This window comes from Dipodomys merriami, unplaced genomic scaffold (assembly GCF_024711535.1).
Source record: "Dipodomys merriami isolate MVZ:Mamm:240054 unplaced genomic scaffold, mDipMer1.0.p SCAF_3, whole genome shotgun sequence".
Classification (NCBI taxonomy): Eukaryota; Metazoa; Chordata; class Mammalia; order Rodentia; family Heteromyidae; genus Dipodomys; species Dipodomys merriami.
This window is the reverse complement of record NW_027204492.1, coordinates 70,288,332-70,311,816: the sequence shown is the minus strand read 5'-3', so window position 1 is coordinate 70,311,816 and position 23,485 is coordinate 70,288,332. Positions and strand designations below refer to the sequence as shown.

Below are 23,485 nucleotides of genomic sequence, written 5' to 3'. Positions count from 1 at the left end.
TAACCCTTCCTGACCAACCCAAACCCAAAACAAAAACAAATATCCCCTAACTGGGGACTGTGACACACACCTCTAATCCTCTCACTGAGAATGCTGAGGCAGGGGGACTGAGAGGTTGAGATCAGTTAGGAAGACATTATCCCAAAATAGCAAGGATTGAGGGAACAGGTCAATGATAGAAAGCTTACCTGACTTACTCAAGGCTCTTTGTTCAATCCCCCAAAATATAAATAAATCAGGAAACACTGGTGATTATATAACTATTTTCTTACCAGACCTGGTTGCAAAGAGCAGAGGTGTCTGTCTGCCTGGCCCTCAGGTACCCTAGTTTGTAATATCATTTTTTTAAAAAAAATATTTTTTATTGTTAGGATACTGTACAGAGGAGTTACAGTTAAATGAACAAGGTAATGAGTCCATTTCCTATCCAGCATTGTTACTCTCCCTCCTTTGTTTTTCCCCTACCCCCTAACTCTTCACTCCTCTCCCCCACAAAGTTGTAAAGTTTGTTTTCAACATAGTGCCTTGAGCCGGGCGCTGGTGGCTCACGCCTGTAATCCTAGCTACTCAGGAGGCTGAGATCCGGGGATCGCGGTTCAAAGCCAGCCCGGGCAGGAAAGACTGTGAGAATCCTATCTCCAATAAACCACTAGAAAACCAGAAGTGGCGCTGTAGCTCAAGTGGTAGAGCACTCGTCTTCAGCTGAAGAGTTGAGGGACAGCGCCCAGGCCCACAGTTCAACCCCTATGACTGACAAAAAAAAAAAGAAGTGGGGGCCTACTGGAGGGTGATTTGGGTCATTCGGGGGGTGCTGTTTCACGGGGATGAATGTTGGCAGCTAGGCGCTGGTGGCTCACATCTGTAATCCTAGCTACTCAGAAGGCAGAGATCTGACCACCATGCTCAGATTTGGTGCAGTGGCTCAAGTGGTAGAGCGCTGGCCTTGAGCAGAAGAGCTGAGGGACAGCAGCCAGGCACAGAGTTCAAGCCCCACGACAGACAATAATAATAACACAACAAATAAGAGGATTCCTGTCAAAAATAATCAATTTAGGTTCACCGAACCGGGGTGGGAGAGAAGAAATCTCCGTGGAGAAGAAATCTTCAACCAGATCCTTTGCCAGGAGGTGTATGCTTAAATGCAGGGAGTGGGGCTATCCGACTAGTACCCACAAACTCGGAATTCTGGTACAAAATGATTCCTGAAGGTACAGAAGCAAAAGTTTTTGCAATGGTGCAATTTCCAGCTTTCATCGTGACTGTGGCAGAGTGCGAGTCTTGAGCAAAAAAAAAAAAAGGCCAGCGACAGCGCCCAGAGACGGAGCTCGAGCGCCAAGTCCTGAGTTCGAACCCTACGACCGGCACCAAAAAGAAAAAGAAAGCAAAAAGGCTTTGTGGAGCCCGACCCGTGAATCCCACTGATACCCATCAAAGGAGCAAGACTCCACATTAAAAGGGTCTCAAGTGAGGCTGGGCATTGGCCATGAACTCGCCCAGACAGACAGACAGACAGACAGACACACACACACACACACTCACACACACAAACACTCACACACACACACACACACACACACACACACACACACACACACACACACACACTCGATCTCATCAGGACCCCGCAAAGAGGCGAGTTGACTCCCTCAACTTCCACTTCGACACCGGAACCTTAAAGAACTGGCCAGGTGCAGGCAACCCGGACGCAAAGGAGACCGGGACTTCCGGTGTGTCACTTCCGCTTCCGGTTTCACCAGTATTTCCTTTGGTCGAGACCAAAGCGTTTCCAGTGAGGAGTTTGTGGCGTCGGAAGAAGGTTCGACGAGATTCGAGATCCCGCCAGGATGATCGAGGTTGTTTGCAACGACCGTCTGGGGAAGAAAGTCCGCGTTAAGTGCAACACCGATGACACCATCGGGGACCTTAAGAAGTTAATCGCTGCCCAAACTGGCACCCGTTGGAACAAAATTGTCCTTAAAAAATGGTACACGATTTTCAAGGACCATGTGTCTCTGGGGGATTATGAAATCCATGATGGAATGAACCTGGAACTTTACTACCAGTAGAGAAGTCCTCCTCCTGTCCTCTCCTCATGCTCCAACCTCAGCTCTCCCATTGCTATGGATGTTTGTTTTGAAAAATTCTCATTAATAAAGACTTAGATGCTGCAAAAAAAAAAAATGAACTATACAACTTGTGGGCGAGGGGATGGGAGGGAAAAACTGGGAGATAGCCAGGGAAGGGGGGACATTGTCACAAAATTAATGCACTCCTAACCTGACTTATGTCACTGTAACCCCTGTGTATATCACTTTTATAATAACAATAAAAATTGTAAATAAAATTAAAAAATAAGGTTGAGTAAATTTGTGTAGAGAAAATGTAATGCATATTTGATTACCAGGAGAAAAAATGAACAATGTAAATGTTGTGAGGGTTAAATAAGTGGCTGTATTTTGTTTTGCTTGAGTGTTTGAAGGTCCACATCAAACTAAATATTTTTTTGGGGTGGGGGTCCGGTCGTGGGGCCTGAACTTTGGGCCTGGGGGCTGTCCCTCAGCTCTTCAGCTCAAGGCTAGCGCTCTACCACTTGAGCCACAGCATCACTTCCGGCTTTTTTTCTTTTTGCTTATGTGTTGCTGAGGAATTGAACCCAGGGTCTCATGCATGCAAGGCAAGCACTCTACCACTGAGCCACCTTCCCAGCCCCCTTATTTTTTTTAATTGTGAAAATACAGTTCAGAGGAGTTACAAGTACATGGGCAAGATAATGAGTCCATTTCTTATCAAGCATTGTAGCCTCCTCCTCTGTTTCCCCTTCCCATCCCTTCCCATGCTCCCGCCCTAAAACAACAACAACAACAACAACAAAACCCAACCAGGTACTGGTAGCTCACACCAGTAATCCTAGCTACTAAAGAGTTTGAATTTTGGGGGCTGGGGGTTTAGCCCAGCGGAAGGGCGCCCGCCTGGCAAGCACAAGGCCCTGGGTACGGTTCTCAGCTCTGTGGGTTCGGTTCTCAGCCCTGGAAAAAAGAAAAAAAAGAAAAAAAAAGAGTTTGAATTTGGGAATCACATTGCAAAGCCATCCCAGGCAGGAAAGTTCATGAGACTCTTCTCTCCAATTAACCGCCAAAAACCGGAGGTGGTGCTGTAGCTCCAAGTGATAGAGCACTAGCTTTGAGTGAAAAAGCTCAGGGACATCACCCTGGCTGGCCCTGAGTTAACCCTTCCTGACCAACCCAAACCCAAAACAAAAACAAATATCCCCTAACTGGGGACTGTGACACACACCTCTAATCCTCTCACTGAGAATGCTGAGGCAGGGGGACTGAGAGGTTGAGATCAGTTAGGAAGACATTATCCCAAAATAGCAAGGATTGAGGGAACAGGTCAATGATAGAAAGCTTACCTGACTTACTCAAGGCTCTTTGTTCAATCCCCCAAAATATAAATAAATCAGGAAACACTGGTGATTATATAACTATTTTCTTACCAGACCTGGTTGCAAAGAGCAGAGGTGTCTGTCTGCCTGGCCCTCAGGTACCCTAGTTTGTAATATCATTTTTTAAAAAAAATATTTTTTATTGTTAGGATACTGTACAGAGGAGTTACAGTTAAATGAACAAGGTAATGAGTCTATTTCCTATCCAGCATTGTTACTCTCCCTCCTTTGTTTTTCCCCTACCCCCTAACTCTTCACTCCTCTCCCCCACAAAGTTGTAAAGTTTGTTTTCAACATAGTGCCTTGAGCCGGGCGCTGGTGGCTCACGCCTGTAATCCTAGCTACTCAGGAGGCTGAGATCCGGGGATCGCGGTTCAAAGCCAGCCCGGGCAGGAAAGACTGTGAGAATCCTATCTCCAATAAACCACTAGAAAACCAGAAGTGGCGCTGTAGCTCAAGTGGTAGAGCACTCGTCTTCAGCTGAAGAGTTGAGGGACAGCGCCCAGGCCCACAGTTCAACCCCTATGACTGACAAAAAAAAAAAGAAGTGGGGGCCTACTGGAGGGTGATTTGGGTCATTGGGGGGGTGCTGTTTCACGGGGATGAATGTTGGCAGCTAGGCGCTGGTGGCTCACATCTGTAATCCTAGCTACTCAGAAGGCAGAGATCTGACCACCATGCTCAGATTTGGTGCAGTGGCTCAAGTGGTAGAGCGCTGGCCTTGAGCAGAAGAGCTGAGGGACAGCAGCCAGGCACAGAGTTCAAGCCCCACGACAGACAATAATAATAACACAACAAATAAGAGGATTCCTGTCAAAAATAATCAATTTAGGTTCACCGAACCGGGGTGGGAGAGAAGAAATCTCCGTGGAGAAGAAATCTTCAACCAGATCCTTTGCCAGGAGGTGTATGCTTAAATGCAGGGAGTGGGGCTATCCGACTAGTACCCACAAACTCGGAATTCTGGTACAAAATGATTCCTGAAGGTACAGAAGCAAAAGTTTTTGCAATGGTGCAATTTCCAGCTTTCATCGTGACTGTGGCAGAGTGCGAGTCTTGAGCAAAAAAAAAAAAAGGCCAGCGACAGCGCCCAGAGACGGAGCTCGAGCGCCAAGTCCTGAGTTCGAACCCTACGACCGGCACCAAAAAGAAAAAGAAAGCAAAAAGGCTTTGTGGAGCCCGACCCGTGAATCCCACTGATACCCATCAAAGGAGCAAGACTCCACATTAAAAGGGTCTCAAGTGAGGCTGGGCATTGGCCATGAACTCGCCCAGACAGACAGACAGACAGACAGACACACACACACACACACTCACACACACAAACACTCACACACACACACACACACACACACACACACACACACACACACACACACACACTCGATCTCATCAGGACCCCGCAAAGAGGCGAGTTGACTCCCTCAACTTCCACTTCGACACCGGAACCTTAAAGAACTGGCCAGGTGCAGGCAACCCGGACGCAAAGGAGACCGGGACTTCCGGTGTGTCACTTCCGCTTCCGGTTTCACCAGTATTTCCTTTGGTCGAGACCAAAGCGTTTCCAGTGAGGAGTTTGTGGCGTCGGAAGAAGGTTCGACGAGATTCGAGATCCCGCCAGGATGATCGAGGTTGTTTGCAACGACCGTCTGGGGAAGAAAGTCCGCGTTAAGTGCAACACCGATGACACCATCGGGGACCTTAAGAAGTTAATCGCTGCCCAAACTGGCACCCGTTGGAACAAAATTGTCCTTAAAAAATGGTACACGATTTTCAAGGACCATGTGTCTCTGGGGGATTATGAAATCCATGATGGAATGAACCTGGAACTTTACTACCAGTAGAGAAGTCCTCCTCCTGTCCTCTCCTCATGCTCCAACCTCAGCTCTCCCATTGCTATGGATGTTTGTTTTGAAAAATTCTCATTAATAAAGACTTAGATGCTGCAAAAAAAAAAAATGAACTATACAACTTGTGGGCGAGGGGATGGGAGGGAAAAACTGGGAGATAGCCAGGGAAGGGGGGACATTGTCACAAAATTAATGCACTCCTAACCTGACTTATGTCACTGTAACCCCTGTGTATATCACTTTTATAATAACAATAAAAATTGTAAATAAAATTAAAAAATAAGGTTGAGTAAATTTGTGTAGAGAAAATGTAATGCATATTTGATTACCAGGAGAAAAAATGAACAATGTAAATGTTGTGAGGGTTAAATAAGTGGCTGTATTTTGTTTTGCTTGAGTGTTTGAAGGTCCACATCAAACTAAATATTTTTTTGGGGTGGGGGTCCGGTCGTGGGGCCTGAACTTTGGGCCTGGGGGCTGTCCCTCAGCTCTTCAGCTCAAGGCTAGCGCTCTACCACTTGAGCCACAGCATCACTTCCGGCTTTTTTTCTTTTTGCTTATGTGTTGCTGAGGAATTGAACCCAGGGTCTCATGCATGCAAGGCAAGCACTCTACCACTGAGCCACCTTCCCAGCCCCCTTATTTTTTTTAATTGTGAAAATACAGTTCAGAGGAGTTACAAGTACATGGGCAAGATAATGAGTCCATTTCTTATCAAGCATTGTAGCCTCCTCCTCTGTTTCCCCTTCCCATCCCTTCCCATGCTCCCGCCCTAAAACAACAACAACAACAACAACAAAACCCAACCAGGTACTGGTAGCTCACACCAGTAATCCTAGCTACTAAAGAGTTTGAATTTTGGGGGCTGGGGGTTTAGCCCAGCGGAAGGGCGCCCGCCTGGCAAGCACAAGGCCCTGGGTACGGTTCTCAGCTCTGTGGGTTCGGTTCTCAGCCCTGGAAAAAAGAAAAAAAAGAAAAAAAAAGAGTTTGAATTTGGGAATCACATTGCAAAGCCATCCCAGGCAGGAAAGTTCATGAGACTCTTCTCTCCAATTAACCGCCAAAAACCGGAGGTGGTGCTGTAGCTCCAAGTGATAGAGCACTAGCTTTGAGTGAAAAAGCTCAGGGACATCACCCTGGCTGGCCCTGAGTTAACCCTTCCTGACCAACCCAAACCCAAAACAAAAACAAATATCCCCTAACTGGGGACTGTGACACACACCTCTAATCCTCTCACTGAGAATGCTGAGGCAGGGGGACTGAGAGGTTGAGATCAGTTAGGAAGACATTATCCCAAAATAGCAAGGATTGAGGGAACAGGTCAATGATAGAAAGCTTACCTGACTTACTCAAGGCTCTTTGTTCAATCCCCCAAAATATAAATAAATCAGGAAACACTGGTGATTATATAACTATTTTCTTACCAGACCTGGTTGCAAAGAGCAGAGGTGTCTGTCTGCCTGGCCCTCAGGTACCCTAGTTTGTAATATCATTTTTTAAAAAAAATATTTTTTATTGTTAGGATACTGTACAGAGGAGTTACAGTTAAATGAACAAGGTAATGAGTCTATTTCCTATCCAGCATTGTTACTCTCCCTCCTTTGTTTTTCCCCTACCCCCTAACTCTTCACTCCTCTCCCCCACAAAGTTGTAAAGTTTGTTTTCAACATAGTGCCTTGAGCCGGGCGCTGGTGGCTCACGCCTGTAATCCTAGCTACTCAGGAGGCTGAGATCCGGGGATCGCGGTTCAAAGCCAGCCCGGGCAGGAAAGACTGTGAGAATCCTATCTCCAATAAACCACTAGAAAACCAGAAGTGGCGCTGTAGCTCAAGTGGTAGAGCACTCGTCTTCAGCTGAAGAGTTGAGGGACAGCGCCCAGGCCCACAGTTCAACCCCTATGACTGACAAAAAAAAAAAGAAGTGGGGGCCTACTGGAGGGTGATTTGGGTCATTGGGGGGGTGCTGTTTCACGGGGATGAATGTTGGCAGCTAGGCGCTGGTGGCTCACATCTGTAATCCTAGCTACTCAGAAGGCAGAGATCTGACCACCATGCTCAGATTTGGTGCAGTGGCTCAAGTGGTAGAGCGCTGGCCTTGAGCAGAAGAGCTGAGGGACAGCAGCCAGGCACAGAGTTCAAGCCCCACGACAGACAATAATAATAACACAACAAATAAGAGGATTCCTGTCAAAAATAATCAATTTAGGTTCACCGAACCGGGGTGGGAGAGAAGAAATCTCCGTGGAGAAGAAATCTTCAACCAGATCCTTTGCCAGGAGGTGTATGCTTAAATGCAGGGAGTGGGGCTATCCGACTAGTACCCACAAACTCGGAATTCTGGTACAAAATGATTCCTGAAGGTACAGAAGCAAAAGTTTTTGCAATGGTGCAATTTCCAGCTTTCATCGTGACTGTGGCAGAGTGCGAGTCTTGAGCAAAAAAAAAAAAAGGCCAGCGACAGCGCCCAGAGACGGAGCTCGAGCGCCAAGTCCTGAGTTCGAACCCTACGACCGGCACCAAAAAGAAAAAGAAAGCAAAAAGGCTTTGTGGAGCCCGACCCGTGAATCCCACTGATACCCATCAAAGGAGCAAGACTCCACATTAAAAGGGTCTCAAGTGAGGCTGGGCATTGGCCATGAACTCGCCCAGACAGACAGACAGACAGACAGACACACACACACACACACTCACACACACAAACACTCACACACACACACACACACACACACACACACACACACACACACACACACACACACACACACACACACACACACACACACACACTCGATCTCATCAGGACCCCGCAAAGAGGCGAGTTGACTCCCTCAACTTCCACTTCGACACCGGAACCTTAAAGAACTGGCCAGGTGCAGGCAACCCGGACGCAAAGGAGACCGGGACTTCCGGTGTGTCACTTCCGCTTCCGGTTTCACCAGTATTTCCTTTGGTCGAGACCAAAGCGTTTCCAGTGAGGAGTTTGTGGCGTCGGAAGAAGGTTCGACGAGATTCGAGATCCCGCCAGGATGATCGAGGTTGTTTGCAACGACCGTCTGGGGAAGAAAGTCCGCGTTAAGTGCAACACCGATGACACCATCGGGGACCTTAAGAAGTTAATCGCTGCCCAAACTGGCACCCGTTGGAACAAAATTGTCCTTAAAAAATGGTACACGATTTTCAAGGACCATGTGTCTCTGGGGGATTATGAAATCCATGATGGAATGAACCTGGAACTTTACTACCAGTAGAGAAGTCCTCCTCCTGTCCTCTCCTCATGCTCCAACCTCAGCTCTCCCATTGCTATGGATGTTTGTTTTGAAAAATTCTCATTAATAAAGACTTAGATGCTGCAAAAAAAAAAAATGAACTATACAACTTGTGGGCGAGGGGATGGGAGGGAAAAACTGGGAGATAGCCAGGGAAGGGGGGACATTGTCACAAAATTAATGCACTCCTAACCTGACTTATGTCACTGTAACCCCTGTGTATATCACTTTTATAATAACAATAAAAATTGTAAATAAAATTAAAAAATAAGGTTGAGTAAATTTGTGTAGAGAAAATGTAATGCATATTTGATTACCAGGAGAAAAAATGAACAATGTAAATGTTGTGAGGGTTAAATAAGTGGCTGTATTTTGTTTTGCTTGAGTGTTTGAAGGTCCACATCAAACTAAATATTTTTTTGGGGTGGGGGTCCGGTCGTGGGGCCTGAACTTTGGGCCTGGGGGCTGTCCCTCAGCTCTTCAGCTCAAGGCTAGCGCTCTACCACTTGAGCCACAGCATCACTTCCGGCTTTTTTTCTTTTTGCTTATGTGTTGCTGAGGAATTGAACCCAGGGTCTCATGCATGCAAGGCAAGCACTCTACCACTGAGCCACCTTCCCAGCCCCCTTATTTTTTTTAATTGTGAAAATACAGTTCAGAGGAGTTACAAGTACATGGGCAAGATAATGAGTCCATTTCTTATCAAGCATTGTAGCCTCCTCCTCTGTTTCCCCTTCCCATCCCTTCCCATGCTCCCGCCCTAAAACAACAACAACAACAACAACAAAACCCAACCAGGTACTGGTAGCTCACACCAGTAATCCTAGCTACTAAAGAGTTTGAATTTTGGGGGCTGGGGGTTTAGCCCAGCGGAAGGGCGCCCGCCTGGCAAGCACAAGGCCCTGGGTACGGTTCTCAGCTCTGTGGGTTCGGTTCTCAGCCCTGGAAAAAAGAAAAAAAAGAAAAAAAAAGAGTTTGAATTTGGGAATCACATTGCAAAGCCATCCCAGGCAGGAAAGTTCATGAGACTCTTCTCTCCAATTAACCGCCAAAAACCGGAGGTGGTGCTGTAGCTCCAAGTGATAGAGCACTAGCTTTGAGTGAAAAAGCTCAGGGACATCACCCTGGCTGGCCCTGAGTTAACCCTTCCTGACCAACCCAAACCCAAAACAAAAACAAATATCCCCTAACTGGGGACTGTGACACACACCTCTAATCCTCTCACTGAGAATGCTGAGGCAGGGGGACTGAGAGGTTGAGATCAGTTAGGAAGACATTATCCCAAAATAGCAAGGATTGAGGGAACAGGTCAATGATAGAAAGCTTACCTGACTTACTCAAGGCTCTTTGTTCAATCCCCCAAAATATAAATAAATCAGGAAACACTGGTGATTATATAACTATTTTCTTACCAGACCTGGTTGCAAAGAGCAGAGGTGTCTGTCTGCCTGGCCCTCAGGTACCCTAGTTTGTAATATCATTTTTTAAAAAAAATATTTTTTATTGTTAGGATACTGTACAGAGGAGTTACAGTTAAATGAACAAGGTAATGAGTCTATTTCCTATCCAGCATTGTTACTCTCCCTCCTTTGTTTTTCCCCTACCCCCTAACTCTTCCCTCCTCTCCCCCACAAAGTTGTAAAGTTTGTTTTCAACATAGTGCCTTGAGCCAGGCGCTGGTGGCTCACGCCTGTAATCCTAGCTACTCAGGAGGCTGAGATCCGGGGATCGCGGTTCAAAGCCAGCCCGGGCAGGAAAGACTGTGAGAATCCTATCTCCAATAAACCACTAGAAAACCAGAAGTGGCGCTGTAGCTCAAGTGGTAGAGCACTCGTCTTCAGCTGAAGAGCTGAGGGACAGCGCCCAGGCCCAGAGTTCAACCCCCATGACTGACAAAAAAAAAAAAAAAAGTGGGGGCCTACTGGAGGGTGATTTGGGTCATTCGGGGGGTGCATTTCACGGGGATGAATGTTGGCAGCTAGGCGCTGGTGGCTCACATCTGTAATCCTAGCTACTCAGAAGGCAGAGATCTGACCACCATGCTCAGATTTGGTGCAGTGGCTCAAGTGGTAGAGCGCTGGCCTTGAGCAGAAGAGCTGAGGGACAACAGCCAGGCACAGAGTTCAAGCCCCATGACAGACAATAATAATAACACAACAAATAAGAGGATTCCTGTCAAAAATAATCAATTTAGGTTCACCGAACCGGGGTGGGAGAGAAGAAATCTCCGTGGAGAAGAAATCTTCAACCAGATCCTTTGCCAGGAGGTGTATGCTTAAATGCAGGGAGTGGGGCTATCCGACTAGTACCCACAAACTCGGAATTCTGGTACAAAATGATTCCTGAAGGTACAGAAGCAAAAGTTTTTGCAATGGTGCAATTTCCAGCTTTCATCGTGACTGTGGCAGAGTGCGAGTCTTGAGCAAAAAAAAAAAAAGGCCAGCGACAGCGCCCAGAGACGGAGCTCGAGCGCCAAGTCCTGAGTTCGAACCCTACGACCAGCACCAAAAAGAAAAAGGAAGCAAAAAGGCTTTGTGGAGCCCGACCCGTGAATCCCACTGATACCCATCAAAGGAGCAAGACTCCACATTAAAAGGGTCTCAAGTGAGGCTGGGCATTGGCCATGAACTCGCCCAGACAGACAGAAAGACAGACAGACACACACACACACACTCACACACACACACACACACACACACACACACACACACACACACACACACACACACACACACACACTCGATCTCATCAGGACCCCGCAAAAAGGCGAGTTGACTCCCTCAACTTCCACTTCGATACCGGAACCTTAAAGAACTGGCCAGGTGCAGGCAACCCGGACGCAAAGGAGACCGGGACTTCCGGTGTGTCACTTCCGCTTCCGGTTTCACCAGTATTTCCTTTGGTCGAGACCAAAGCGTTTCCAGTGAGGAGTTTGTGGCATCGGAAGAAGGTTCGACGAGATTCGAGATCCTGCCAGGATGATCGAGGTTGTTTGCAACGACCGTCTGGGGAAGAAAGTCCGCGTTAAGTGCAACACCGATGACACCATCGGGGACCTTAAGAAGTTAATCGCTGCCCAAACTGGCACCCGTTGGAACAAAATTGTCCTTAAAAAATGGTACACGATTTTCAAGGACCATGTGTCTCTGGGGGATTATGAAATCCATGATGGAATGAACCTGGAACTTTACTACCAGTAGAGAAGTCCTCCTCCTGTCCTCTCCTCATGCTCCAACCTCAGCTCTCCCATTGCTATGGATGTTTGTTTTGAAAAATTCTCATTAATAAAGACATAGATGCTGCAAAAAAAAAAAAAAAAAAAAAGAACTGTACAACTTGTGGGCGAGGGGATGGGAGGGAAAAACTGGGAGATATCCAGGGAAGGGGGAACATTGTCACAAAAGAAATGCACTCCTAACCTGACTTATGTCACTGTAACCCCTGTGTATATCACTTTTATAATAACAATAAAAATTGTAAATACAATTAAAAAATAAGTTTGAGTAAATTTGTGTAGAGAAAATGTAATGCATATTTGATTACCAGGAGAAAAAATGAACAATGTAAATGTTGTGAGGGTTAAATAAGTGGCTGTATTTTGTTTTGCTTGAGTGTTTGAAGGTCCACATCAAACTAAATATTTTTTTGGGGGGGTTCCGGTCGTGGGGCTTGAACTTTGGGCCTGGGGGCTGTCCCTCAGCTCTTCAGCTCAAGGCTAGCGCTCTACCACTTGAGCCACAGCATCACTTCCGGCTTTTTTTCTTTTTGCTTATGTGTTGCTGAGGAATTGAACCCAGGGTCTCACGCATGCAAGGCAAGCACTCTACAACTGAGCCACCTTCCCAGCCCCCTTATTTTTTTTAATTGTGAAAATACTGTTCAGAGGAGTTACAAGTACATGGGCAAGATAATGAGTCCATTTCTTATCAAGCATTGTAGCCTCCTCCTCTGTTTCCCCTTCCCATCCCTTCCCATCCTCCCCGCCCTAAAACAACAACAACAACAACAACAACAAAACCCAACCAGGTACTGGTGGCTCACACCAGTAATCCTAGCTACTAAAGAGTTTGAATTTTGGGGGCTGGGGGTTTAGCCCAGCGGAAGGGCGCCCGCCTGGCAAGCACAAGGCCCTGGGTACGGTTCTCAGCTCTGTGGGTTCGGTTCTCAGCCCTGGAAAAAAGAAAAAAAAGAAAAAAAAAGAGTTTGAATTTGGGAATCACATTGCAAAGCCATCCCAGGCAGGAAAGGTCATGAGACTCTTCTCTCCAATTAACCGCCAAAAACCGGAGGTGGTGCTGTAGCTCCAAGTGATAGAGCACTAGCTTTGAGTGAAAAAGCTCAGGGACATCACCCTGGCTGGCCCTGAGTTAACCCTTCCTGACCAACCCAAACCCAAAACAAAAACAAATATCCCCTAACTGGGGACTGTGACACACACCTCTAATCCTCTCACTGAGAATGCTGAGGCAGGGGGACTGAGAGGTTGAGATCAGTTAGGAAGACATTATCCCAAAATAGCAAGGATTGAGGGAACAGGTCAATGATAGAAAGCTTACCTGACTTACTCAAGGCTCTTTGTTCAATCCCCCAAAATATAAATAAATCAGGAAACACTGGTGAATATATAACTATTTTCTTACCAGACCTGGTTGCAAAGAGCAGAGGTGTCTGTCTGCCTGGCCCTCAGGTACCCTAGTTTGTAATATCATTTTTTTAAAAAAAATATTTTTTATTGTTAGGATACTGTACAGAGGAGTTACAGTTAAATGAACAAGGTAATGAGTCCATTTCCTATCCAGCATTGTTACTCTCCCTCCTTTGTTTTTCCCCTACCCCCTAACTCTTCCCTCCTCTCCCCCACAAAGTTGTAAAGTTTGTTTTCAACATAGTGCCTTGAGCCGGGCGCTGGTGGCTCACGCCTGTAATCCTAGCTACTCAGGAGGCTGAGATCCGGGGATCGCGGTTCAAAGCCAGCCCGGGCAGGAAAGACTGTGAGAATCCTATCTCCAATAAACCACTAGAAAACCAGAAGTGGCGCTGTAGCTCAAGTGGTAGAGCACTCGTCTTCAGCTGAAGAGTTGAGGGACAGCGCCCAGGCCCACAGTTCAACCCCTATGACTGACAAAAAAAAAAAAGAAGTGGGGGCCTACTGGAGGGTGATTTGGGTCATTGGGGGGGTGCTGTTTCACGGGGATGAATGTTGGCAGCTAGGCGCTGGTGGCTCACATCTGTAATCCTAGCTACTCAGAAGGCAGAGATCTGACCACCATGCTCAGATTTGGTGCAGTGGCTCAAGTGGTAGAGCGCTGGCCTTGAGCAGAAGAGCTGAGGGACAGCAGCCAGGCACAGAGTTCAAGCCCCACGACAGACAATAATAATAACACAACAAATAAGAGGATTCCTGTCAAAAATAATCAATTTAGGTTCACCGAACCGGGGTGGGAGAGAAGAAATCTCCGTGGAGAAGAAATCTTCAACCAGATCCTTTGCCAGGAGGTGTATGCTTAAATGCAGGGAGTGGGGCTATCCGACTAGTACCCACAAACTCGGAATTCTGGTACAAAATGATTCCTGAAGGTACAGAAGCAAAAGTTTTTGCAATGGTGCAATTTCCAGCTTTCATCGTGACTGTGGCAGAGTGCGAGTCTTGAGCAAAAAAAAAAAAAGGCCAGCGACAGCGCCCAGAGACGGAGCTCGAGCGCCAAGTCCTGAGTTCGAACCCTACGACCGGCACCAAAAAGAAAAAGAAAGCAAAAAGGCTTTGTGGAGCCCGACCCGTGAATCCCACTGATACCCATCAAAGGAGCAAGACTCCACATTAAAAGGGTCTCAAGTGAGGCTGGGCATTGGCCATGAACTCGCCCAGACAGACAGACAGACAGACACACACACACACACACACACACACTCACACACACAAACACTCACACACACACACACACACACACACACACACACACACACACACACACACACACACACACACACACACACACACACACACACACACACAGTCGATCTCATCAGGACCCCGCAAAGAGGCGAGTTGACTCCCTCAACTTCCACTTCGACACCGGAACCTTAAAGAACTGGCCAGGTGCAGGCAACCCGGACGCAAAGGAGATCGGGACTTCCGGTGTGTCACTTCCGCTTCCGGTTTCACCAGTATTTCCTTTGGTCGAGACCAAAGCGTTTCCAGTGAGGAGTTTGTGGCGTCGGAAGAAGGTTCGACGAGATTCGAGATCCCGCCAGGATGATCGAGGTTGTTTGCAACGACCGTCTGGGGAAGAAAGTCCGCGTTAAGTGCAACACCGATGACACCATCGGGGACCTTAAGAAGTTAATCGCTGCCCAAACTGGCACCCATTGGAACAAAATTGTCCTTAAAAAATGGTACACGATTTTCAAGGACCATGTGTCTCTGGGGGATTATGAAATCCATGATGGAATGAACCTGGAACTTTACTACCAGTAGAGAAGTCCTCCTCCTGTCCTCTCCTCATGCTCCAACCTCAGCTCTCCCATTGCTATGGATGTTTGTTTTGAAAAATTCTCATTAATAAAGACTTAGATGCTGCAAAAAAAAAAAATGAACTATACAACTTGTGGGCGAGGGGATGGGAGGGAAAAACTGGGAGATAGCCAGGGAAGGGGGGACATTGTCACAAAATTAATGCACTCCTAACCTGACTTATGTCACTGTAACCCCTGTGTATATCACTTTTATAATAACAATAAAAATTGTAAATAAAATTAAAAAATAAGGTTGAGTAAATTTGTGTAGAGAAAATGTAATGCATATTTGATTACCAGGAGAAAAAATGAACATTGTAAATGTTGTGAGGGTTAAATAAGTGGCTGTATTTTGTTTTGCTTGAGTGTTTGAAGGTCCACATCAAACTAAATATTTTTTTGGGGTGGGGGTCCGGTCGTGGGGCCTGAACTTTGGGCCTGGGGGCTGTCCCTCAGCTCTTCAGCTCAAGGCTAGCGCTCTACCACTTGAGCCACAGCATCACTTCCGGCTTTTTTTCTTTTTGCTTATGTGTTGCTGAGGAATTGAACCCAGGGTCTCATGCATGCAAGGCAAGCACTCTACCACTGAGCCACCTTCCCAGCCCCCTTATTTTTTTTAATTGTGAAAATACAGTTCAGAGGAGTTACAAGTACATGGGCAAGATAATGAGTCCATTTCTTATCAAGCATTGTAGCCTCCTCCTCTGTTTCCCCTTCCCATCCCTTCCCATGCTCCCGCCCTAAAACAACAACAACAACAACAACAAAACCCAACCAGGTACTGGTAGCTCACACCAGTAATCCTAGCTACTAAAGAGTTTGAATTTTGGGGGCTGGGGGTTTAGCCCAGCGGAAGGGCGCCCGCCTGGCAAGCACAAGGCCCTGGGTACGGTTCTCAGCTCTGTGGGTTCGGTTCTCAGCCCTGGAAAAAAGAAAAAAAAGAAAAAAAAAGAGTTTGAATTTGGGAATCACATTGCAAAGCCATCCCAGGCAGGAAAGGTCATGAGACTCTTCTCTCCAATTAACCGCCAAAAACCGGAGGTGGTGCTGTAGCTCCAAGTGATAGAGCACTAGCTTTGAGTGAAAAAGCTCAGGGACATCACCCTGGCTGGCCCTGAGTTAACCCTTCCTGACCAACCCAAACCCAAAACAAAAACAAATATCCCCTAACTGGGGACTGTGACACACACCTCTAATCCTCTCACTGAGAATGCTGAGGCAGGGGGACTGAGAGGTTGAGATCAGTTAGGAAGACATTATCCCAAAATAGCAAGGATTGAGGGAACAGGTCAATGATAGAAAGCTTACCTGACTTACTCAAGGCTCTTTGTTCAATCCCCCAAAATATAAATAAATCAGGAAACACTGGTGATTATATAACTATTTTCTTACCAGACCTGGTTGCAAAGAGCAGAGGTGTCTGTCTGCCTGGCCCTCAGGTACCCTAGTTTGTAATATCATTTTTTAAAAAAAATATTTTTTATTGTTAGGATACTGTACAGAGGAGTTACAGTTAAATGAACAAGGTAATGAGTCTATTTCCTATCCAGCATTGTTACTCTCCCTCCTTTGTTTTTCCCCTACCCCCTAACTCTTCCCTCCTCTCCCCCACAAAGTTGTAAAGTTTGTTTTCAACATAGTGCCTTGAGCCAGGCGCTGGTGGCTCACGCCTGTAATCCTAGCTACTCAGGAGGCTGAGATCCGGGGATCGCGGTTCAAAGCCAGCCCGGGCAGGAAAGACTGTGAGAATCCTATCTCCAATAAACCACTAGAAAACCAGAAGTGGCGCTGTAGCTCAAGTGGTAGAGCACTCGTCTTCAGCTGAAGAGCTGAGGGACAGCGCCCAGGCCCAGAGTTCAACCCCCATGACTGACAAAAAAAAAAAAAGAAGTGGGGGCCTACTGGAGGGTGATTTGGGTCATTCGGGGGGTGCATTTCACGGGGATGAATGTTGGCAGCTAGGCGCTGGTGGCTCACATCTGTAATCCTAGCTACTCAGAAGGCAGAGATCTGACCACCATGCTCAGATTTGGTGCAGTGGCTCAAGTGGTAGAGCGCTGGCCTTGAGCAGAAGAGCTGAGGGACAGCAGCCAGGCACAGAGTTCAAGCCCCACGACAGACAATAATAATAACACAACAAATAAGAGGATTCCTGTCAAAAATAATCAATTTAGGTTCACCGAACCGGGGTGGGAGAGAAGAAATCTCCGTGGAGAAGAAATCTTCAACCAGATCCTTTGCCAGGAGGTGTATGCTTAAATGCAGGGAGTGGGGCTATCCGACTAGTACCCACAAACTCGGAATTCTGGTACAAAATGATTCCTGAAGGTACAGAAGCAAAAGTTTTTGCAATGGTGCAATTTCCAGCTTTCATCGTGACTGTGGCAGAGTGCCAGTCTTGAGCAAAAAAACAAAAGGCCAGCGACAGCGCCCAGAGACGGAGCTCGAGCGCCAAGTCCTGAGTTCGAACCCTACGACCAGCACCAAAAAGAAAAAGGAAGCAAAAAGGCTTTGTGGAGCCCGACCCGTGAATCCCACTGATACCCATCAAAGGAGCAAGACTCCACATTAAAAGGGTCTCAAGTGAGGCTGGGCATTGGCCATGAACTCGCCCAGACAGACAGACAGACAGACAGACACACACACACACACTCACACACACACACACACACACACACACACACACACACACACACACACACACACACACACACACACACACTCGATCTCATCAGGACCCCGCAAAAAGGCGAGTTGACTCCCTCAACTTCCACTTCGACACCGGAACCTTAAAGAACTGGCCAGGTGCAGGCAACCCGGACGCAAAGGAGACCGGGACTTCCGGTGTGTCACTTCCGCTTCCGGTTTCACCAGTATTTCCTTTGGTCGAGACCAAAGCGTTTCCAGTGAGGAGTTTGTGGCGTCGGAAGAAGGTTCGACGAGATTCGAGATCCCGCCAGGATGATCGAGGTTGTTTGCAACGACCGTCTGGGGAAGAAAGTCCGCATTAAGTGCAACACCGATGACACCATCGGGGACCTTAAGAAGTTAATCGCTGCCCAAACTGGCACCCGTTGGAACAAAATTGTCCTTAAAAAATGGTACACGATTTTCAAGGACCATGTGTCTCTGGGGGATTATGAAATCCATGATGGAATGAACCTGGAACTTTACTACCAGTAGAGAAGTCCTCCTCCTGTCCTCTCCTCATGCTCCAACCTCAGCTCTCCCATTGCTATGGATGTTTGTTTTGAAAAATTCTCATTAATAAAGACATAGATGCTGCAAAAAAAAAAAAAAAAAAAAAAAAAAGAACTGTACAACTTGTGGGCGAGGGGATGAGAGGGAAAAACTGGGAGATATCCAGGGAAGGGGGAACATTGTCACAAAAGAAATGCACTCCTAACCTGACTTATGTCACTGTAACCCCTGTGTATATCACTTTTATAATAACAATAAAAATTGTAAATAAAATTAAAAAATGAGGTTGAGTAAATTTGTGTAGAGAAAATGTAATGCATATTTGATTACCAGGAGAAAAAATGAACAATGTAAATGTTGTGAGGGTTAAATAAGTGGCTGTATTTTGTTTTGCTTGAGTGTTTGAAGGTCCACATCAAACTAAATATTTTTTTGGGGGGGTGGTCCGGTCGTGGGGCCTGAACTTTGGGCCTGGGGGCTGTCCCTCAGCTCTTCAGCTCAAGGCTAGCGCTCTACCACTTGAGCCACAGCATCACTTCCGGCTTTTTTTCTTTTTGCTTATGTGTTGCTGAGGAATTGAACCCAGGGTCTCATGCATGCAAGGCAAGCACTCTACCACTGAGCCACCTTCCCAGCCCCCTTATTTTTTTTAATTGTGAAAATATTGTTCAGAGGAGTTACAAGTACATGGGCAAGATAATGAGTCCATTTCTTATCAAGCATTGTAGCCTCCTCCTCTGTTTCCCCTTCCCATCCCTTCCCATCCTCCCCGCCCTAACACAACAATAACAACAACAACAAAACCCAACCAGGTACTGGTGGCTCACACCAGTAATGCTAGCTACTAAAGAGTTTGAATTTTGGGGGCTGGGGGTTTAGCCCAGCGGAAGGGCGCCCGCCTTGCAAGCACAAGGCCCTGGGTTCGGTTCTCAGCTCTGTGGGTTCGGTTCTCAGCCCTGTGGGTTCGGTTGTCAGCCCTGGAAAAAAGAAAAAAAAGAAAAAAAAAGAGTTTGAATTTGGGAATCACATTGCAAAGCCATCCCAGGCAGGAAAGGTCATGAGACTCTTCTCTCCAATTAACCGCCAAAAACCGGAGGTGGTGCTGTAGCTCCAAGTGATAGAGCACTAGCTTTGAGTGAAAAAGCTCAGGGACATCACCCTGGCTGGCCCTGAGTTAACCCTCCCTGACCAACCCAAACCCAAAACAAAAACAAATATCCCCTAACTGGGGACTGTGACACACACCTCTAATCCTCTCACTGAGAATGCTGAGGCAGGGGGACTGAGAGGTTGAGATCAGTTAGGAAGACATTATCCCAAAATAGCAAGGATTGAGGGAACAGGTCAATGATAGAAAGCTTACCTGACTTACTCAAGGCTCTTTGTTCAATCCCCCAAAATATAAATAAATCAGGAAACACTGGTGATTATATAACTATTTTCTTACCAGACCTGGTTGCAAAGAGCAGAGGTGTCTGTCTGCCTGGCCCTCAGGTACCCTAGTTTGTAAAATCATTTTTTTAAAAAAATATTTTTTATTGTTAGGATACTGTACAGAGGGGTTACAGTTAAATGAACAAGGTAATGAGTCCATTTCCTATCCCGCATTGTTACTCTCCCTCCTTTGTTTTTCCCCTACCCCCTAACTCTTCCCTCCTCTCCCCCACAAAGTTGTAAAGTTTGTTTTCAACATAGTGCCTTGAGCCAGGCGCTGGTGGCTCACGCCTGTAATCCTAGCTACTCAGGAGGCTGAAATCTGGGGATCGCGGTTCAAAGCCAGCCGGGGCAGGAAAGACTGTGAGAATCCTATCTCCAATAAACCACTAGAAAACCAGAAGTGGCGCTGTAGCTCAAGTGGTAGAGCACTCGTCTTCAGCTGAAGAGCTGAGGGACAGCGCCCAGGCCCACAGTTCAACCCCCATGACTGACAAAAAAAAAAAGAAGTGGGGGCCTACTGGAGGGTGATTTGGGTCATTGGGGGCGGTGCTGTTTCACGGGGATGAATGTTGGCAGCTAGGCGCTGGTGGCTCACATCTGTAATCCTAGCTACTCAGAAGGCAGAGATCTGACCACCATGCTCAGATTTGGTGCAGTGGCTCAAGTGGTAGAGCGCTGGCCTTGAGCAGAAGAGCTGAGGGACAGCAGCCAGGCACAGAGTTCAAGCCCCACGACAGACAATAATAATAACACAACAAATAAGAGGATTCCTGTCAAAAATAATCAATTTAGGTTCACCGAACCGGGGTGGGAGAGAAGAAATCTCCGTGGAGAAGAAATCTTCAACCAGATCCTTTGCCAGGAGGTGTATGCTTAAATGCAGGGAGTGGGGCTATCCGACTAGTACCCACAAACTCGGAATTCTGGTACAAAATGATTCCTGAAGGTACAGAAGCAAAAGTTTTTGCAATGGTGCAATTTCCAGCTTTCATCGTGACTGTGGCAGAGTGCGAGTCTTGAGCAAAAAAAAAAAAAGGCCAGCGACAGCGCCCAGAGACGGAGCTCGAGCGCCAAGTCCTGAGTTCGAACCCTACGACCAGCACCAAAAAGAAAAAGAAAGCAAAAAGGCTTTGTGGAGCCCGACCCGTGAATCCCACTGATACCCATCAAAGGAGCAAGACTCCACATTAAAGGGTCTCAAGTGAGGCTGGGCATTGGCCATGAACTCGCCCAGACAGACAGACAGACAGACACACACACACACACACACTCACACACACACACACTCACACACACACACACACACACACACACACACACACAGACACACACTCACACATTCGATCTCATCAGGACCCCGCAAAGAGGCGAGTTGACTCCCTCAACTTCCACTTCGACACCGGAACCTTAAAGAACTGCCCATGTGCAGGCAACCCGGACGCAAAGGAGACCGGGACTTCCGGTGTGTCACTTCTGCTTCCGGTTTCACCAGTATTTCCTTTGGTCGAGACCAAAGCGTTTCCAGTGAGGAGTTTGTGGCATCGGAAGAAGGTTCGACGAGATTCGAGATCCGCCAGGATGATCGAGGTTGTTTGCAACGACCGTCTGGGGAAGAAAGTCCGCGTTAAGTGCAACACCGATGACACCATCGGGGACCTTAAGAAGTTAATCGCTGCCCAAACTGGCACCCGTTGGAACAAAATTGTCCTTAAAAAATGGTACACGATTTTCAAGGACCATGTGTCTCTGGGGGATTATGAAATCCATGATGGAATGAACCTGGAACTTTACTACCAGTAGAGAAGTCCTCCTCCTGTCCTCTCCTCATGCTCCAACCTCAGCTCTCCCATTGCTATGGATGTTTGTTTTGAAAATTTCTCATTAATAAAGACTTAGATGCTGCAAAAAAAAAAAATGAACTATACAACTTGTGGGCGAGGGGATGGGAGGGAAAAACTGGGAGATAGCCAGGGAAGGGGGGACATTGTCACAAAATTAATGCACTCCTAACCTGACTTATGTCACTGTAACCCCTGTGTATATCACTTTTATAATAACAATAAAAATTGTAAATAAAATTTAAAAATAAGGTTGAGTAAATTTGTGTAGAGAAAATGTAATGCATATTTGATTACCAGGAGAAAAAATGAACAATGTAAATGTTGTGAGGGTTAAATAAGAGGCTGTATTTTGTTTTGCTTGAGTGTTTGAAGGTCCACATCAAACTAAATATTTTTTGGGGGGTTGTCCGGTCTTGGGGCTTGAACTTTGGGCCTGGGGGCTGTCCCTCAGCTCTTCAGCTCAAGGCTAGCGCTCTACCACTTGAGCCACAGCATCACTTCCGGCTTTTTTTCTTTTTGCTTATGTGGTGGTGAGGAATTGAACCCAGGGTCTCATGCATGCCAGGCAAGCACTCTACCACTGAGCCACCTTCCCAGCCCCCTTATTTTTTTTAATTGTGAAAATACTGTACAGAGGAGTTACAATTACATGGGCAAGATAATGAGTCCATTTCTTATCAAGCATTGTAGCCTCCTCCTCTGTTTCCCCTTCCCATCCCTTCCCATCCTCCCCCGCCCTAAAATAACAACAACAAAACCCAACCAGGTACTGGTGGCTCACACCAGTAATTCTAGCTACTAAAGAGTTTGAATTTTGGGGGCTGGGGTTTTAGCCCAGCGGAAGGGCGCCCGCCTGGCAAGCACAAGGCCCTGGGTTCGGTTCTCAGCTCTGTGGGTTCGGTTCTCAGCCCTGTGGGTTCGGTTCTCAGCCCTGGAAAAAAGAAAAAAAGAAAAAAAAAAAGAGTTTGAATTTTGGGATCACATTGCAAAGCCATCCCAGGCAGGAAAAGTCATGAGACTCTTCTCTCCAATTAACCGCCAAAAACCGGAGGTGGTGCTGTAGCTCCAAGTGATAGAGCACTAGCTTTGAGTGAAAAAGCTCAGGGACATCACCTTGGCTGGCCCTGAGTTAATGCTTCCTGACCAACCCAAACCCAAAACAAAAACAAATATCCCCTAACTGGGGACTGTGACACACACCTCTAATCCTCTCACTGAGAATGCTGAGGCAGGGGGACTGAGAGGTTGAGATCAGTTAGGAAGACATTATCCCAAAATAGCAAGGATTGAGGGAACAGGTCAATGATAGAAAGCTTACCTGACTTAATCAAGGCTCTTTGTTCAATCCCCCAAAATATAAATAAATCAGGAAACACTGGTGATTATATAACTATTTTCTTACCAGACCTGGTTGCAAAGAGCAGAGGTGTCTGTCTGCCTGGCCCTCAGGTACCCTAGTTTGTAATATCATTTTTTTAAAAAAATATTTTTTATTGTTATGATACTGTACAGAGGGGTTACAGTTAAATGAACAAGGTAATGAGTCCATTTCCTATCCAGCATTGTTACTCTCCCTCCTTTGTTTTTCCCCTACCCCCTAACTCTTCCCTCCTCTCCCCCACAAAGTTGTAAAGTTTGTTTTCAACATAGTGCCTTGAGCCAGGCGCTGGTGGCTCACGCCTGTAATCCTAGCTACTCAGGAGGCTGAGATCTGAGGATCTCGGTTCAAAGCCAGCCTGGGCAGCAGAGACCATGAGATACATTTTGTTGTTACAGTGGGTCCTGCTGTATCTTTTTTTTTTTATTGTGAAAATACCGTACAGAGGGGTTACAATTACATTGGCAAGATAATGAGTACATTTCTATTTTTTTTTTTTCAGGTAAGGAGTAGGTTTATTCATCGTTTCGGCTGGCACCAGGCCATCTTGGTCCT

The 23,485-nt window shown here is 46.7% G+C and overlaps 5 protein-coding genes across 5 annotated transcripts; all 5 read left to right on the top strand.

The window, feature by feature from the left end:
• The first annotated feature begins 1,844 nt into the window (after positions 1-1,844).
• LOC138839532 (ubiquitin-like protein 5) lies at positions 1,845-2,081 on the top strand. The gene has a single exon (XM_070039101.1). The coding sequence runs from the start codon at positions 1,845-1,847 to the stop codon at positions 2,064-2,066; it is 222 nt and encodes a 73-aa protein (XP_069895202.1). The 3' UTR covers positions 2,067-2,081.
• A 2,986-nt stretch (positions 2,082-5,067) lies between these two features.
• Positions 5,068-5,304, top strand: LOC138839531 (ubiquitin-like protein 5). The gene has a single exon (XM_070039099.1). It carries the CDS (start codon positions 5,068-5,070, stop codon positions 5,287-5,289), a length of 222 nt encoding a protein of 73 aa, XP_069895200.1. The 3' UTR covers positions 5,290-5,304.
• A 3,016-nt stretch (positions 5,305-8,320) lies between these two features.
• Positions 8,321-8,557, top strand: LOC138839530 (ubiquitin-like protein 5). Its single transcript, XM_070039098.1, has one exon. It carries the CDS (start codon positions 8,321-8,323, stop codon positions 8,540-8,542), a length of 222 nt encoding a protein of 73 aa, XP_069895199.1. The 3' UTR covers positions 8,543-8,557.
• A 2,981-nt stretch (positions 8,558-11,538) lies between these two features.
• Positions 11,539-11,775, top strand: LOC138839529 (ubiquitin-like protein 5). The gene has a single exon (XM_070039097.1). The coding sequence runs from the start codon at positions 11,539-11,541 to the stop codon at positions 11,758-11,760; it is 222 nt and encodes a 73-aa protein (XP_069895198.1). The 3' UTR covers positions 11,761-11,775.
• A 9,514-nt stretch (positions 11,776-21,289) lies between these two features.
• LOC138839528 (ubiquitin-like protein 5) lies at positions 21,290-21,526 on the top strand. Its single transcript, XM_070039096.1, has one exon. The coding sequence runs from the start codon at positions 21,290-21,292 to the stop codon at positions 21,509-21,511; it is 222 nt and encodes a 73-aa protein (XP_069895197.1). The 3' UTR covers positions 21,512-21,526.
• Positions 21,527-23,485: the final 1,959 nt, after the last annotated feature.

Coding starts and splice junctions, on each gene's coding strand:
- LOC138839532 (XM_070039101.1), top strand. CDS start 1,845: ATGATCGAGGTTGTTTGCAACGACCGTCTGGGGAAGAAAGTCCGCGTT.
- LOC138839531 (XM_070039099.1), top strand. CDS start 5,068: ATGATCGAGGTTGTTTGCAACGACCGTCTGGGGAAGAAAGTCCGCGTT.
- LOC138839530 (XM_070039098.1), top strand. CDS start 8,321: ATGATCGAGGTTGTTTGCAACGACCGTCTGGGGAAGAAAGTCCGCGTT.
- LOC138839529 (XM_070039097.1), top strand. CDS start 11,539: ATGATCGAGGTTGTTTGCAACGACCGTCTGGGGAAGAAAGTCCGCGTT.
- LOC138839528 (XM_070039096.1), top strand. CDS start 21,290: ATGATCGAGGTTGTTTGCAACGACCGTCTGGGGAAGAAAGTCCGCGTT.